We start from the raw sequence: 15055 nt of genomic DNA on the forward strand, positions 1-15055 counted from the left end.
CAGTGGCCCCTCCAGTCCAACACTCTGTGTCACATAAGAAAATAAGAGAAGCCCTGTTGGATCAGGCCAGTGGCCCCTCCAGTCCAACACTCTGTGTCACATAAGAACATAAGGGAAGCCATGTTGGATCAGGCCAGTGGCCCCTCCAGTCCAACACTCTGTGTCACAGAAGAACATGAGAGAAGCCATGTTGGATCACGCCAATGGCCCATCCAGTCCAACATTCTGTGTCACATAAGAACATAAGAAAAGCCATGTTGGATCAGGCCAGTGGCCATCCAGTCCAACACTCTGTGTCACATAAGAACATAAGAGAAGCCATGTTGGATCAGGCCAATGGCCCATCCAGCCCAACATTCTGTGTCACATAAGAACATAAGAGAAGCCATGTTGGATCAGGCCAATGGCCCATCCAGTCCAACACTCTGTGTCACATAAGAACATAAGAGAAGCCATGTTGGATCAGGCCAATGGCCCATCCAGTCCAATACTCTGTGTCACATAAGAACATAAGAGAAGCCATGTTGGATCAGGCCAATGGCCCATCCAGCCAACATTCTGTGTCCACATAAGAACATAAGAGAAGCCATGTTGGATCAGGCCAGTGGCCCCTCCAGTCCAACACTCTGTGTCACATAAGAACATAAGAGAAGCCATGTTGGATCAGGCCAATGGCCCATCCAGTCCAATACTCTGTCACAGAAGAACATGAGAGAAGCCATGTTGGATCAGGCCAATGGCCCATCCAGCCCAACATTCTGTGTCACATAAGAACATAAGAGAAGCCATGTTGGATCAGGCCAATGGCCCATCCAGTCCAACATTCTGTGTCACATAAGAACATAAGAGAAGCCATGTTGGATCAGCCAATGGCCCATCCAGTCCAATACTCTGTGTCACAGATAAACATGGGAAGAAGCCATGGCTTCTCTTATGTTCTTATGTGACTCAGAGTGTTGGACTGGATGGGCCACTGGCCTGATCTAACATGGCTTCTCTCACAGAGGTTGTCCCTGAAAGGGAAGTTTCTGGGAGAGCTCGCTCAGCCCCACCTACCCTCAGAGGGTGTCTGTTGTGGGGGGAGAAGATCATGGCGATTGTAAGCCGCTCTGAGACTCTGATTCAGAGAGAGAAGGGCGGGGTATAAATCTGCAGTCGTCTTCTTAAAAATGCAAGGATTGAATTTTATTTATTTATTTACTGAACTTACGCCTCGCCTTTCTCCCCAACAGGGACTCAAAGTAGCTTACAGCTCCTTTTCTCCATAAGAACATAAGAGAAGCCATGTTGGATCAGGCCAACCCCCTATCCAGTCCAACACTCTGTGTCACACAGTGGCCAAAAAAAAGAAGGAGGTTCACAAGTGGGCTAGAAGCCCTTCTACTTTGCCCCCCCCCCCCCCCCCGCAAGCACCAAGAATACAGGAGCATCACTGCCCCAGACAGTTCCAATAATATGCTGTGGGTAATAGCCACTGATGGACCTCTGCTCCATATTTTTATCCAATCCCCTCTTAAGAACATAAGAGAAGCCATGTTGGATCAGGCAAATGGCCCATCCAGTCCAACATTCTGTGTCACATAATAACATAAGAAAAGCCATGTTGGATCAGGCCAGTGGCCATCCAGTCCAACATTCTGTGTCACATAAGAACATAAGAGAAGCCCTGTTGGATCAGGCCAATGGCCCATCCAGCCCAACATTCTGTGTCACATAAGAACATAAGAGAAGCCATGTTGGATCAGGCCAATGGCCCATCCAGCCCAACATTCTGTGTCACATAAGAACATAAGAGAAGCCATGTTGGATCAGGCCAATGGCCCATCCAGTCCAACACTCTGTGTCACATAAGAACATAAGAGAAGCCATGTTGGATCAGGCCAATGGCCCATCCAGTCCAATACTCTGTGTCACATAAGAACATAAGAGAAGCCATGTTGGATCAGGCCAATGGCCCCATCCAGCCCAACATTCTGTGTCACATAAGAACATAAGAGAAGCCATGTTGGATCAGGCCCAGTGGCCCCTCCAGTCCACACTCTGTGTCACATAAGAACATAAGAGAAGCCATGTTGGATCAGGCCAATGGCCCATCCAGTCCAATACTCTGTCACAGAAGAACATGAGAGAAGCCATGTTGGATCAGGCCAATGGCCCATCCAGCCCAACATTCTGTGTCACATAAGAGAAGCCATGTTGGATCAGGCCAATGGCCCATCCAGTCCAACATTCTGTGTCACATAAGACATAAGAGAAGCCATGTTGGATCAGGCCAGTGGCCCATCCAGTCCAACACTCTTTGTCACATAAGAACATAAGAGAAGCCCTGTTGGATCAGGCCAATGGGCCCATCCAGTCCAACACTCTGTGTCACAGAAGAACATAAGAGAAGCCATGTTGGATCAGGCCAATGGCCCATCCAGGTCCAATACTCTGTGTCACAGAGAAACATGGGAGAATACAGAGCATCACTGCCCCAGACAGTTCCAATAATATGCTGTGGGTAATAGTCACTGATGGACCTCTGCTCCATATTTTTATCTAACCCCCTCTTGAAGCTGGCTATGCTTGTAGCTGCCGCCACCTCCTGTGGCAGTGAATTCCACATGTTAATCACCCTTTGGGTGAAGAATTATTTTCTTTTATCAGTTCTAACCCGACTGGTCAGCAATTCCATTGATTGCCACGAGTTCTTGTATTGTGAGAAAGGAGAAAAGGACTTCTTTCTCTACTTTCTCCATCCCATGCGTTATCTTGTGAACCTCTATCGTGTCACCCCGCAGTCGACGTTTCTCCAAGCTAAAGAGCCCCAAGCGTTTTAACCTTTCTTCATAGGGAAAGTGTTCCAACCCTTTAATCATTCTAGTGGCCCTTTTCTGCACTTTTTCCAATGCTATAATATCTTTTCTGAGGTGCGGTGACCAGAATTGTTACCAGTACTTCACCACCCCAAGGCATCAATATCTTCTTAATCCGACCCAAACAGAACGTCAGGCGCTCAATAATACCCAATAACATCATGGTAAACAGCGCTACTCAAGAATTAAAATAATGACATCTAAGGATCAAAAATGTATAGGTTTGAGATGTTTTAATAATTTATCGTGATTTTATTGTAACAATTAAATTGAATGTTGTTTTTAATTTGTTGTTGGAGAGCCAGTTTGGTGTAGTGGTTAAGTATCTGGGAGAACCGGGTTTGATTCCCCATTCCTCCGCTTGCACCTGCTAGCATGGCCTTGGGTCAGCCATAGCTCTGGCAGAGGTTGTCCTTGAAAGGGCAGCTGCTGGGAGAGTTCTCTCCGCCCCACCCACCTCACAGGGTGTCTGTTGTGGGGGAGGAAGATAAAGGAGATTGTGAGCCGCTCTGAGACTCTTCTGAGTGGAGGGCGGGATATAAATCCAGTATCTTCTTCTTCTTCTTCTTCCCTGAGCCCATCGGGGGAGGGTGGGATATAAATATAATAAAATGGAAAAATAACATAAAAAGATAAGCCAACCTCAGTGAACACGGAACTCGGGCGGCTGTCTGCGTCCTCTCGATGAAAAGGGACTGCCCTGTCAGGCACATAAGACCTCGAGAGCAAGAAAAGAAGTCTTTCTGGCTTAATGCCCTGCTTGCAATACTGGCCAGCAGGACGCCTGCGGGATGCTCACAAATCGGGAGCGAAGACAATCTCCTTTCCCTACAGCGGCTGGTGTGCACAGGCGAATGGTCTCTTCACACGGAGGTTCTGCATATAATCCAACCTTCTGCTGAGTCAGACTGCTGGTCTGTCAGGATCGGTCTCGTCTAATCAGACTGGAAGCGGCTCTCCAGGGTCTCAGGCAGAGGTTTTTCGCATCACCTTCTGCCTGGTCCATTTAAGTGGAGATGCTGGGGATTGAACCTGGGACATCCTGCATGCCAAGCAGAGGCTCTGCCACTGAGCCAGCGTCTCAGGCAGAGGTCTTTCCCATCACCTCCTGCCTGGTTCTTTTAGCTGGAGATGCTGGGGATTGAACCTGGGACCTTCTGCATGCTAAGCGGTGGGCTTTGCCGCTGAGCCACAACCCTGCTTCACATGAAGAAGATGACGTGGGATTTATATCCTGCCCTCCGTATATATCCTGCTCTGCAAATCTCAGAGCGGCTCACAATCTCCTTTCCCTTCCTCCCCCACAACAGACACCCTGTGAGGTAGATGAAGATATTGGATTTATATCCCGCCCTCCACTCCAAAGAGTCTCAGAGCGGCTCACAATCTCCTTTACCTCCCCCCCCCCCCAAAACAGACACCCTGTGAGGTAGATGAAGATATTGGATTTATATCCCGCCCTCCACTCCGAAGAGTCTCAGAGCGGCTCACAATCTCCTTTACCTTCCCCCCCCCCACAACAGACACCCTGTGAGGTAGATGAAGATATTGGATTTATATCCCGCCCTCCACTCAGTCTCAGAGCAGCTCACAATTTCCTTTACCTTTCTCCCCCACAACAGACACCCTATGAGGTAGATGAAGATATTGGATTTATATCCCGCCCTCCACTCCGTAGAGTCTCAGAGCAGCTCACAATCTCCTTTCCCTCCCTCCCCCACAACAGACACCCTGTGAGGTAGATGAAGATATTGGATTTATATCCCGCCCTCCACTCCAAAAAGTCTCAGAGCGGCTCACAATGTCCTTTACCTTCCTCCCCCACAACAGACACCCTGTGAGGTAGGTGGGGCTGAGAGGACTCTCACAACAGCTGCCCTTTCAAGGACAGCTCTGCCAGACAAAAAGAAGAAGAAGACCTGCACTGACCGCATCCTGTGTTCAATCTGTGAAGGATGTACATATCTGTACACTAACACTGCCATTTTAATTTATTTTAATGGTTTAACTGTTTTAATTTAATTGTTTTATGATGTGATTTTAATTATTTATTATGTCGCAATCCAACTGAGCCTGACCTGGGAAAAGGCGGACTAGAAATCAGAAGAAAGAAAGAAAGAAAGAAAGAAAGAAAGAAAGAAAGAAAGAAAGAAAGAAAGAAAGAAAGAAAGAAAGAAAGAAAGAAAGAAAGAAAGATAGATTGCAGATTTATCAGAGACTCAGAGGGGCTGATGTAGGTGGGGCTGAGAGAGCTCTGACGGAAGTTGCCCTTTCAAGGACAGCTCTGTGAGAGCTATGGCAGACCGAAGGCCATTCCAACCAGCTGCAAGTGGAGGAGTAGGGAATCAAACCCGGTTCTCCCAGATAAGAGTCCGTGGACTTAACCACTACACCGAACTGGCTCTCCTGGAGCACACATTCACTCCGCTGGGAACACCTTCCCGCCGCCTGCTTCCTCCTTCCTTCGACTCGTCAACGCTAGCAGCGGCAGAATCGGCCCCTCCAGATCCCCAGCAACCCTTTAATTTCATCCTCGCGCAGCGCAGCGGAGATCAGAAGCGCTTGTCAGGTTGAGGCAAGGCAGAAACATCCGGCTCGGAATCCAACGAGAAAGGTTAGGCCCTCAGAGAGACCGGGAAGGTGTTAATCTGATTCTGGCCGACGGAGCCCGAGAGAGAGCAGGGCGGCTCTGTTGCTGCTGATGAGGTCGAGCGGGAGGGCCTGATCTGGTTAAAATGCAATCGGCTTGCAAGAGAATCACGACCCCGCAAAAGCATTCCTCCGCCACGAACAGGCACCCGTAGCAGGCCTGGTTTGTGAGGCAGGGGAGAGGACAGCATAGTTGTGGGGAGGGTGGTAGCCCTGTTTGCTACAAGCATCGAGAGAAGAAGAAGAAGTCTAAACCCCTTAGTCGTCTCCTTTCTAAACTGAAAAGTCCGAGCCTCTTCAGTCTTTCCTCATAGGCTCAAGGTGATCCCACCTCTCATCATCTTGGTTGCCCTCTTCTGCATTTTTCCCAGCTCTATCATGCTCTTTTGGAGATAACAGTGACCAGAAGGGTACCCAGTATTTCAAATGAGGCTGCACCATAGATCAATACTGGGGGCATTATCACAATACCTGGAGTGTTGTGTTCTGTTTTGGGCGTCACATTTTAAGAAGGATGTAGACAAGCTGGAACGGATCTAGAGGAGGGCGACGAAGATGGCGAGGGGTCTCGAGACCAAGTCCTATGAGGAAAGGCTGAAGGAGCTGGGCATGTTTAGCCTGGAGAGGAGGAGGCTGAGAGGTGATAGGATCACCATCTTCAAGTACATGAAGGGCTGTCATATAGAGGGGTTTGGAGACCAAGTCCTATGAGGAAAGGCTGAAGGAGCTGGGCATGTTTAGCCTGGAGAGGAGGAGGCTGAGAGGTGATAGGATCACCATCTTCAAATATGTGAAGGGCTGTCATATAGAGGGGTTTGGAGACCAAGTCCTATGAGGAAAGGTTGAAGGAGCTGGGGATGTTTAGCCTGCAGAGGAGGCGGCTGAGAGGTGATAGGATCACCATCTTCAAGTACTTGAAGGGCTGTCATATAGAGGGGTTTGGAGACCAAGTCCTAGGAGGAAAGGCTGAAGGAGCTGGGCATGTTTAGCCTGGAGAGGAGGAGGCTGAGAGGTGATAGGATCACCATCTTCAAGTACGTGAAGGGCTGTCATATAGAGGGGTCTGGAGACCAAGTCCTATGAGGAAAGGTTGAAGGAGCTGGGCATGTTTAGCCTGGAGAGGAGGAGGCTGAGAGGTGATAGGATCACCATCTTCAAGTACTTGAAGGGCTGTCATATAGAGAGGTCTGGAGACTGAGTCCTATGAGGAAAGGTTGAAGGAGCTGGGGATGTTTAGCCTGGAGAGGAGGCAGCTGAGAGGTGATAGGATCACCATCTTCAAGTACTTGAACGGCTGTCCTATAGAGGATGGGGTAGAATTGTTTTCTGTGGCCCCAGAAGGTCGGACCAGAACCAGTGGGTTGAAATTAAATCAGAATTGTTTCCGGCTCAACATTAGGAAGAACTTCCTGACCGTTAGAGCGATTCCTCAGTGGAACAGGCTTCCTCCTCGGGAAGTGGTGGGCTCTCCGTCCTTGGAGGTTTTTCAACAGCTAGATGGCCATCTGACAGCGATGAAGATCCTGTGAATTTGGGGTAGGTATTTGTGGGTTTCCTGCATTGTGCAGGGGGTTGGACTAGATGACCCTGGAGGTCCCTCCCAACTCTAGGATTCTATGATTCTATCAGGAATTTTATTCTCAATTCCTTATCTCATAATCCCTAACACAGAGTTTGCCTCTATGAGAGCCAGTCTGGTGTAGTGGTTAAAGCGTGGACTCTTATCTGGGAGAACCGGGTTTGATTCTCCACTCCTCCACTTGCACCTGCTCAAAGGGCCTTGGATCAGCCACAGCTGAACAATTTCTACTTCCAAGTTGCGTCGTGCTCTGTTTTAGGGCATACATTGTGCCTCCGCAAATGTCTGTGAATAATTTATTCTGACATGCAGAGTTTGGTTTTCCAAATTCTTTCCAAGATCTTTCCTAGTGGCAAAGAAGGAGAGGAAGAAGACTGCAGATTTATACCCCGCTCTTCTTTCTGAATCAGAGTGGCTCCTTTGCCTTCCTCCCCCACAACAGACACACTGTGGGGTGGGTGGGGCTGAGAGAGCTCTCACAGCAGCTGCCCTTTCGAGGACAACTCCTGTGAGAGCTATGGCTGACCCCAGGCCATTCCAGCAGCTGCAAGCGGAGGAGTGGGGAATCAACCCCGGTTCTCCCAGATAAGAGTCCGCATACTTCACCACTACGCCAAACTGGCCCTTTCAAGGACAACCTCTGCGAGAGCTATGGCTGACTAACGGCCATTCCAGTAGATGGAAGCGGAGGAGTGGGGAATCAACCCCGGTTCTTCTAGATAAGAGAGCTCTGGCTGACCCAAGGCCATTCCAGCAGCTGCAAGCGGAGTAATGGGGAATCAAACCCGGTTCTCTCAGATAAGAGACTGCACACTTAACCCCTACACTAAACTGGCTCTCTAAGAAGAAGATATTGGATTTATATCCTACCCTATACTCTGAATCTCAGAGCAGTTACAATCGTCTTTTACCTTCCTCCCCCACAACAGACACTCTGTGAGGTGGGTGGGGCTGAGAGAGCTCTCACAGCAGCTGCCCTTTCAAGGACAACTCCTGCGAGAGCTATGGCTGACCCAAGGCAGCTGCAAGTGGAGTCCAGCAGCTGCAAGTGGAGGAGTGGGGAATCAAACCCGGTTCTCCCTGATAAGAGTCTGCACGCTTAACCACGACCCCAAACTGGCTCTCACGTTCCCATAGCTTAGCCTGGATTCCTCCCCCTTCCGAGCCAACATGAAATTAAACACCTAAAACTTGTGAGAGTTTCCAATCTTCAAACCACGTACAGGGCTAGAAACTTGCGTGCTTCAAAACCAGGCTGGAAGTTCTGCAATCCACAGCGCAACCACAGCCGTGCAATGAATTAAGGATCCTGGCAGAGAACAGTGTCTGCCCTGTTACTGCCCAGGCATGCCAAGCCATAAAACATCTGGCAGGCCAACCTGGGCGCAATTTCTCTCCAGTTACCGAAACATAAACGACGGGGAAGATGACACAACCCAGAGGCAGATCACGTAGACCGCTGTAGGAGAAACGCTCTTCATTCCTCTTTTCCCCCGATTTCCCCCTGAAATGTACCAATCTTTTTCTTTCCCCCTTTTCCCTAGGGCTCTGGAGTCATCTTGTAATCATTTTGAGCTCAGGGGAATTTGAGGCAAAGAGGGGAAGGCAGGCGAGCACTGAGGAATTTCAGAACTGCGCTCTGCGGATGCTCAGAGACGGGCCACAACTTCCCAAACCTTCCAATCCTCTTGCTAGAGCGTCTATGCAACTTCTTCTATGGAACATTTTTTTTTTTATGTTAAGAGAGCCAGTTTGGTGTGGTGGTTAAGTGCGGGGACTCTTATCTGGGAGAACCAGGTTTGATTCCCCACTCCTTCACTTGAAGCTGCTGGAATGTCCTTGGGTCAGCCATAGCTCTCGCAGAGGTTGTCCCTGAAAGGGAAGTTTCTGGGAGAGCTCGCTCAGTCCCACCTACCTCAAAGGGTGTCTGTTGTGGGGGGAGAAGATCATGGAGATTGTAAGCCGCTCTGAGACTCTGATTCAGAGAGAGAAGGGCGGGGTATAAATCTGCAGTCTTCTTCTTAAAAATGCAAGGATTGAATTTGATTTATTTATTTACTGAACTTACGCCTCGCCTTTCTCCCCAACAGGGACTCAAAGGAGCTTACAGCTCCTTTTCTCCATAAGAACATAAGACAAGCCATGTTGGATCAGGCCAACACCCTATCCAGTCCAACACTCTGTGTCACACAGTGGCCAAAAAAAAAGGAGGTTCACAAGTGAGGCTAGAAGCCCTTCTACTTTGCCCCCCCCCCAAGCACCAAGAATACAGAGCATCACTGCCCCAGACAGTTCCAATAATATGCTGTGGCTAATAGCCACTGATGGACCTCTGCTCCATATTTTTATCCAAACCCCTCTTGAAGCTGGCTATGCTTGTAGTCACCACCACCTCCTGTGACAGTGAATTCCACGTGTTGATCACCCTTTGGGTGAAGAAGTACTTCCTTTTATCCGTTTTAACCTGACTGCTCAGCAATTTCATCGAATGCCCACGAGTTCTCGTATTGTGATAAAGGGAGAAAAGTCCTTCTTTCTCTACTTTCTCCATCCCATGCATTATCTTGTCAATCTCTATCATGTCACCCCGCAGTCGACTTTTCTCCAAGCTAAAGAGCCCCAAGCGTTTTAACCTTTCTTCATAGGGAAAGTGTTCCAGCCCTTTAATCATTCTAGTTGCCCTTCTCTGGACTTTTTCCAATGCTGTGATATCCTTTTTGAGGTGCAGTGACCAGAATTGTACACAGTATTCCAAATGAGGCTGCACCATTGATTTATACAGGGGCATTAGGCTACTGGCTGATTTGTTTTCAGTTCCCTTCCATCTTATCTTCACAGCAGCCCTGTGAGGTAGGTCAGGCGGAGAGCGCATGACTGGCCCAGGATCACCCAGCAAGCTTCAATGGCAGAGCGATGAACCTGGGTTTCTCAGCTCTAGCCTGCACCTGAAGTGAAGTATCCGAAGAAGATGATGATATTGGATTTATATCCCGCCCTTTACTCTGAATCTCAGAGCGGTCACAATCTCCTTTCCCCACCCACAACAGACACCCTATGAGGTGGGTGGGGCTGAGAGAGCTCTCCCAGAAGCTGCCCATTCAAGGACAGCTCTGTGAGAGCTATGGCTGACTCAAGGCCATTCCAGCAGGTGCAAGGGGAGGAGTGGGGAATCAAACCCGGTTCTCCCAGATAAGAGACCATGCACTTAACCACTACACCAAACTGGCTCTCAAAGAAGGTTCACATAGTCTTTTAAAGTCATAAAAAAAAGCCTTAAAGATTAACAAAATTGGTGGCAGGGGAGGAGATCTTGTGAGTCCCGGCCCGCTTCTTCAAAGACCTGGATCTCCATTTTGTATGGCTCAGTGCAGTGCCTTCAATGGAGACAGAGCATGATGGGTTGCCATGTTTGTCGCAAGCAGTAGAAAAGAACTAAAGCCTATTAGCACCTTAAAAGCTAACAAAATTTGTGGCAGACGAGATTTGTGAGCGACTGCTCACGCCTTCAGATACAGCTAGAATGTGAGTCCATCTGTCCTTAGATCTTGGGAGAGTGGAGTGATTTCAGATGCCGAATTAACAACAGCAGGCGTGATTGGATTAGGTGTGCTATGCAGAGGGGCAGTAGGCATGGAGAAATCTGCACTGGTAACGAGACAGGAAACCTAGGTCTTAATTCAGTCCAGGAGGATGCATTGTCTTGAGCTCCATTATCGATTGCAATTCAGCAGTCTCTTTTTCTGATCTCCCTTTGGAATTCCTTCATAAGTGAATAGCTATAAGATTTGCTAAAAACCGGAAGCCACCTGTGTGCTGTGATTTGGGCTGCTGCTATGGCACAGCACGTTCATACAACATTACAAACGGAGGAAAACAGAATGACTACAAAGCGCAAAGGTTGTTTGGAAAATGAGAAGCAAGCCTAGCTGAGAACACCCCGACACAAGGAGGCCTCACAAAAACTGGGTTACTCTGCATGTTGAACCAGTCTTGGGAAATAAATGAAGCATTATTTAAAAAAAAAAAAAAGGAACCGGTTGAATTTAGAAGCCATTATGGCTGCAGCGGCAATTACCTGCATCCAATATGCCTTGGGCTAGGATCGCTCCAAACTTGGCCATCACATCATCATGTTTGTCGTTGATGACTTTGGAATAGAGCTGTCTGAACTGGCTGACCTGAGACAGAGAAAGAAAAAAAATGATGTAAGGTTTTGAGCACAACCATTCCTGTTGCAGGAGGCCACTAAAAACATAAGAACATTAGAGAAGCCATGTTGGATAAGGCCAATGGCCCACCCAGTCCAACACTCTGTGTCACATAAGAACATAAGAGAAGCCATGTTGGATCAGGTCAATGGCCCATCCAGTCCAACACTCTGTGTCACATAAGAACATGAGAGAAGCAACGCTGGATCAGGCCAGTGGCCCACCCAGTCCCACACTCTGTGTCACATAAGAACATAAGAGAAGCCATGTTGAATCAGGCCAATGGCCCCTCCAGTCCAACACTCTGTGTCACTATAAGAACATGAGAGAAGCCACGCTGGATCAGGCCAGTGGCCCACCCAGCCCCACACTCTGTGTCACATAAGAACATAAGAAAAGCCATGTGGGATCAGGCCAATGGCCTATCCATTCCAACACTCTGTGTCACACAGCGGCCAAAAAACCCAGGTGCCATCAGGAGGTCCACCAGTAGGGCCAGAACTCCAGAAGCCCTCCCACTTTTGCCCCTCCCAAGCACCAAGAATACAGAGCATCACTGCTGCAGACATAAAAACATAAGAGAAGCCAGGCTGGATCAGGCCAATGGCCCATCCAGTCCAACACTCTGGGTCACATAAGAACATGAGAGAAGCCTGTTGGATCAGGCCAATGGCCCATCCAGGCCAACACTCTGTGTCACATAAGAACATAAGAGAAGCCATGTTGGATCAGGCCAATGGCCCATCCAGTCCAACACTCTGTGTCACACAGTGGCCAAAAAACCCACGTGCTATCAGGAAGTCCACCAGTGGGGCCAGGACACTAGAAGCCCTCCCACTGTAACCCCCCTCAAGCACCAAGGATACAGAGCATCACTGCCCCAGACAGAGAGTCCCAATGATAATCTGTGGCTAATAGTCACTGATGGACCTCTGCTCCATATGCTTATCCAATCCCCTCTTGAAGCTGGCTATGCTTGTAGCCGCCACCACCTCCTGTGGCAGTGAATTCCATGTGTTAATCACCCTTTGAAGGACTTCCTTTTATCAGTTCTAACCCGACTGCTTGGCAATTTCATTGAATGTCCACGCATTATCGTATTGTGAGAAAGGGAGAAAAGGATTTCTTTCTCTACCTTCTCTATCCCATGCATAATCTTGTAAACCTCTATCATGTCACCCCTCAGTCAATGTTTCTCCAAGCTAAAGAGCCCCAAGCGTTTCAACCTTTCTTCATAGGGAAAGTGTTCCAACCCTTTAATCATTCCAGTTGCAGTTTTCTGCGCTTTTTCCAATGCTATAATATCTTTTTTGAGGTGCGGTGACCAGAATTGGACACAGTACTCCAAATGAGGCTGCACCATCGATTTAACAAAGGGACATTATGATACTGGCTGATTTGTTTTCAATTCCCATCCTAATAATTCCCAGCATGGTGTTGGCCTTTTTAATAGCAACTGTATACTGTCTCGACATTTTCAATGCAGCCCATAGCAGGGAGCCTCAAACCCCCCCTCCCAAATAGGGTAGTTACTATTTCAATAACTTTACAGTCATAGAATCGTAAGAGTTGGAAGGACCCTCTAGGGTCATCTAGTCCAACCCCCTGCACAATGCAAGAAACTCACAAATATCTCCCCCTAAACTCACAGGATCCTCATTGCTGTCAGGTGGCCATCCAGCCTCTGTTGAAAAACCTCCAAGGAAGGAGAGCCCACCACCTCCCGAGGAAGCCTGTTCCACTGAGGAATCGCTCTAAACTCACAAACACCTCCCCCTAAATTCACAGGATCCTCATTACTGTCAGATGGGCATCTAGCCTCTGTTGAAAAACCTCCAAGGAAGGAGAGTCAACAAACTGTGACACAGATTTCTAAGGAATCTACAAATTGTGTATGCACTGCGATGCTCCTCTTTTTGAGCCCATGGACACTTTTAAAACTTCGAAACAGGGCAGAGGGTGCAAGCAAACATGGCTGCCCCAGGAGGAGGAGGCAGCCACAAAAGAGGCACTGCAGCAGCTGGACCACACACACAGAGGAAGTCGAAGGAGAAGAGTCTCAGAGCAGCTCACAATCTCCTTTATCTTCCTCCCCCACAACAGACACTCTGTGATGTGGATGGGGGTGGAGAAGGCTCTCACAACAGCTGCTCTTCCAAGGAAAGAGTCTCAGAGCGGCCTACAATCTCCTTTCCCTTCCTCCCCCACAACAGACACCCTGTGAGGTGGGTGGGGCTGAGAGAGCTCTCTCAGAAGCTGCCCTTTCAAGGACAACCTCTGCCAGAGCTATGACTGACCCAACTCCATGCTAGAAGGTGCAAGTGGAGGAGTGGGGAATCAAACCCGGTTCTCCCAGATAAGAGTCCGCGCACTTAACCACTACACCAAACTGGCTCTCCTAAGTGCAGGAGAAAGGGGATAGGTCATTTTACAAAATAAACCAGAAAAGGAAAGTGAGAGAGAGAGTAAATCCTACCTTGGGATGGCAGCTGCCACTGAGATGTTATTTTAATCCACCCAGCCCATTGTCTCTCTGGTGGCCAATCAGAAGCCCTGTTTGGCAAAAGCCTGCCCTGGCCCCACCTACTTCTATCAATACTTGGTGGGCCCCAACCCACCCACCCCCGCCCCCTGCTGGTGGACAGAGAGACCTGTTCTAGGGGATAAACATGCTTTTCTTAATGCTGAGAGTAGCCAAACGCCTGTCTGAAACCATTCAGCAGAGAAGACCTCCACAGCAATACTGTGTTTACAGGCAGCTAAAAGTCCATATAATCAAGTGATGGTATTCCCAGTAGTAACGTATGGCTGTGAGAGCTGGACCATAAGGAAAGCCGACCGCAGAAGAATAGATGCTTTCTAGTTGTGGTCCTGGAGAAGAATTTTGAGAGTCCCTTGGACTGCAAGAAGATCCAATCAGCCAGTCCTAAGGGAAATCAACCCAGACTGTCCCATGGAAGGTTAGATGCTGAAGATGAAGCTCAAATCCTTTGGTCCACCCAGACATGATAGAGGTTTACAAGATTATGCCTGGGATAGAGAAGGTAGAGAAAGAGGTACTTTTCTCCCTTTCTCACAATATGAGAAATCACGGGCATTCAATGAAATTGCTGAGCAGTCGGGTTAGAACGGATAAAAGGAAGTCCTTCTTCACCCAAACGGTGATTCACACGTGGAATTCACTGCCACAGGAGGTGGTGGTGGCTGCAAGCATAAACAGCTTCAAGGGGGGATTGGAGAAACATATGGAGCAGAGGTCCATCAATGGCTATCAGCCACAGTGTATTGTTGGAACTCTGTGTCTGGGGCAGTGATGCTCTGTATTCTCGATGCTGGTGGGGGGGCACAGTGGGAGGGCTTCTAGCCCCACTGGTGGACCACCTGATAGCACTTGGGGGGTTTTGGCCACTGTGTGACACAGAGTGTTGGACTGGATGGGCCACTGGCCTGATCCAACCTGGCTTCTCTTATGTTCTAATGAGAAGGGAGCCCTCACTGGAGAAGACTCTTGAGAGTCCCTTGGACTGCAAGAAGATCCAGTCAGTCAGTCCTGAGGGAAATCAACCCAGACTGTTCCCTGGAAGGTCAGATGCTGAAGCTGAAGCTCCAATACTTTGGCCACCCAATGAGAAGGGAGCCCTCACTGGAGAAGACCCTGATGCTGGGAAAGACAGAAGGCAAAAGAAGAAGGGGATGGCAAAAGAGGAGATGGCTGGACAGCGTTACTGATGTAACTAACTAACATGAATTTGAGCAGACTT

The 15055-nt window shown here is 48.7% G+C and overlaps 1 protein-coding gene across 1 annotated transcript in view; it reads right to left on the minus strand.

Moving 5' to 3' along the window:
- The window catches only part of LOC132574479 (26S proteasome non-ATPase regulatory subunit 1-like), a gene marked incomplete at its 5' end in the record, with an annotated part of 261677 nt that overhangs the window by 37010 nt on the left and 209612 nt on the right, over positions 1–15055 (minus strand). The window contains one exon of the mRNA XM_060242832.1: positions 11162–11331. Within this exon, the coding sequence (XP_060098815.1) occupies positions 11162–11331 (170 nt within the window). The remainder of the gene's footprint in view (positions 1–11161; positions 11332–15055) is intronic.

This window comes from Heteronotia binoei, chromosome 6, assembly GCF_032191835.1.
Source record: "Heteronotia binoei isolate CCM8104 ecotype False Entrance Well chromosome 6, APGP_CSIRO_Hbin_v1, whole genome shotgun sequence".
Classification (NCBI taxonomy): domain Eukaryota; kingdom Metazoa; phylum Chordata; class Lepidosauria; order Squamata; family Gekkonidae; genus Heteronotia; species Heteronotia binoei.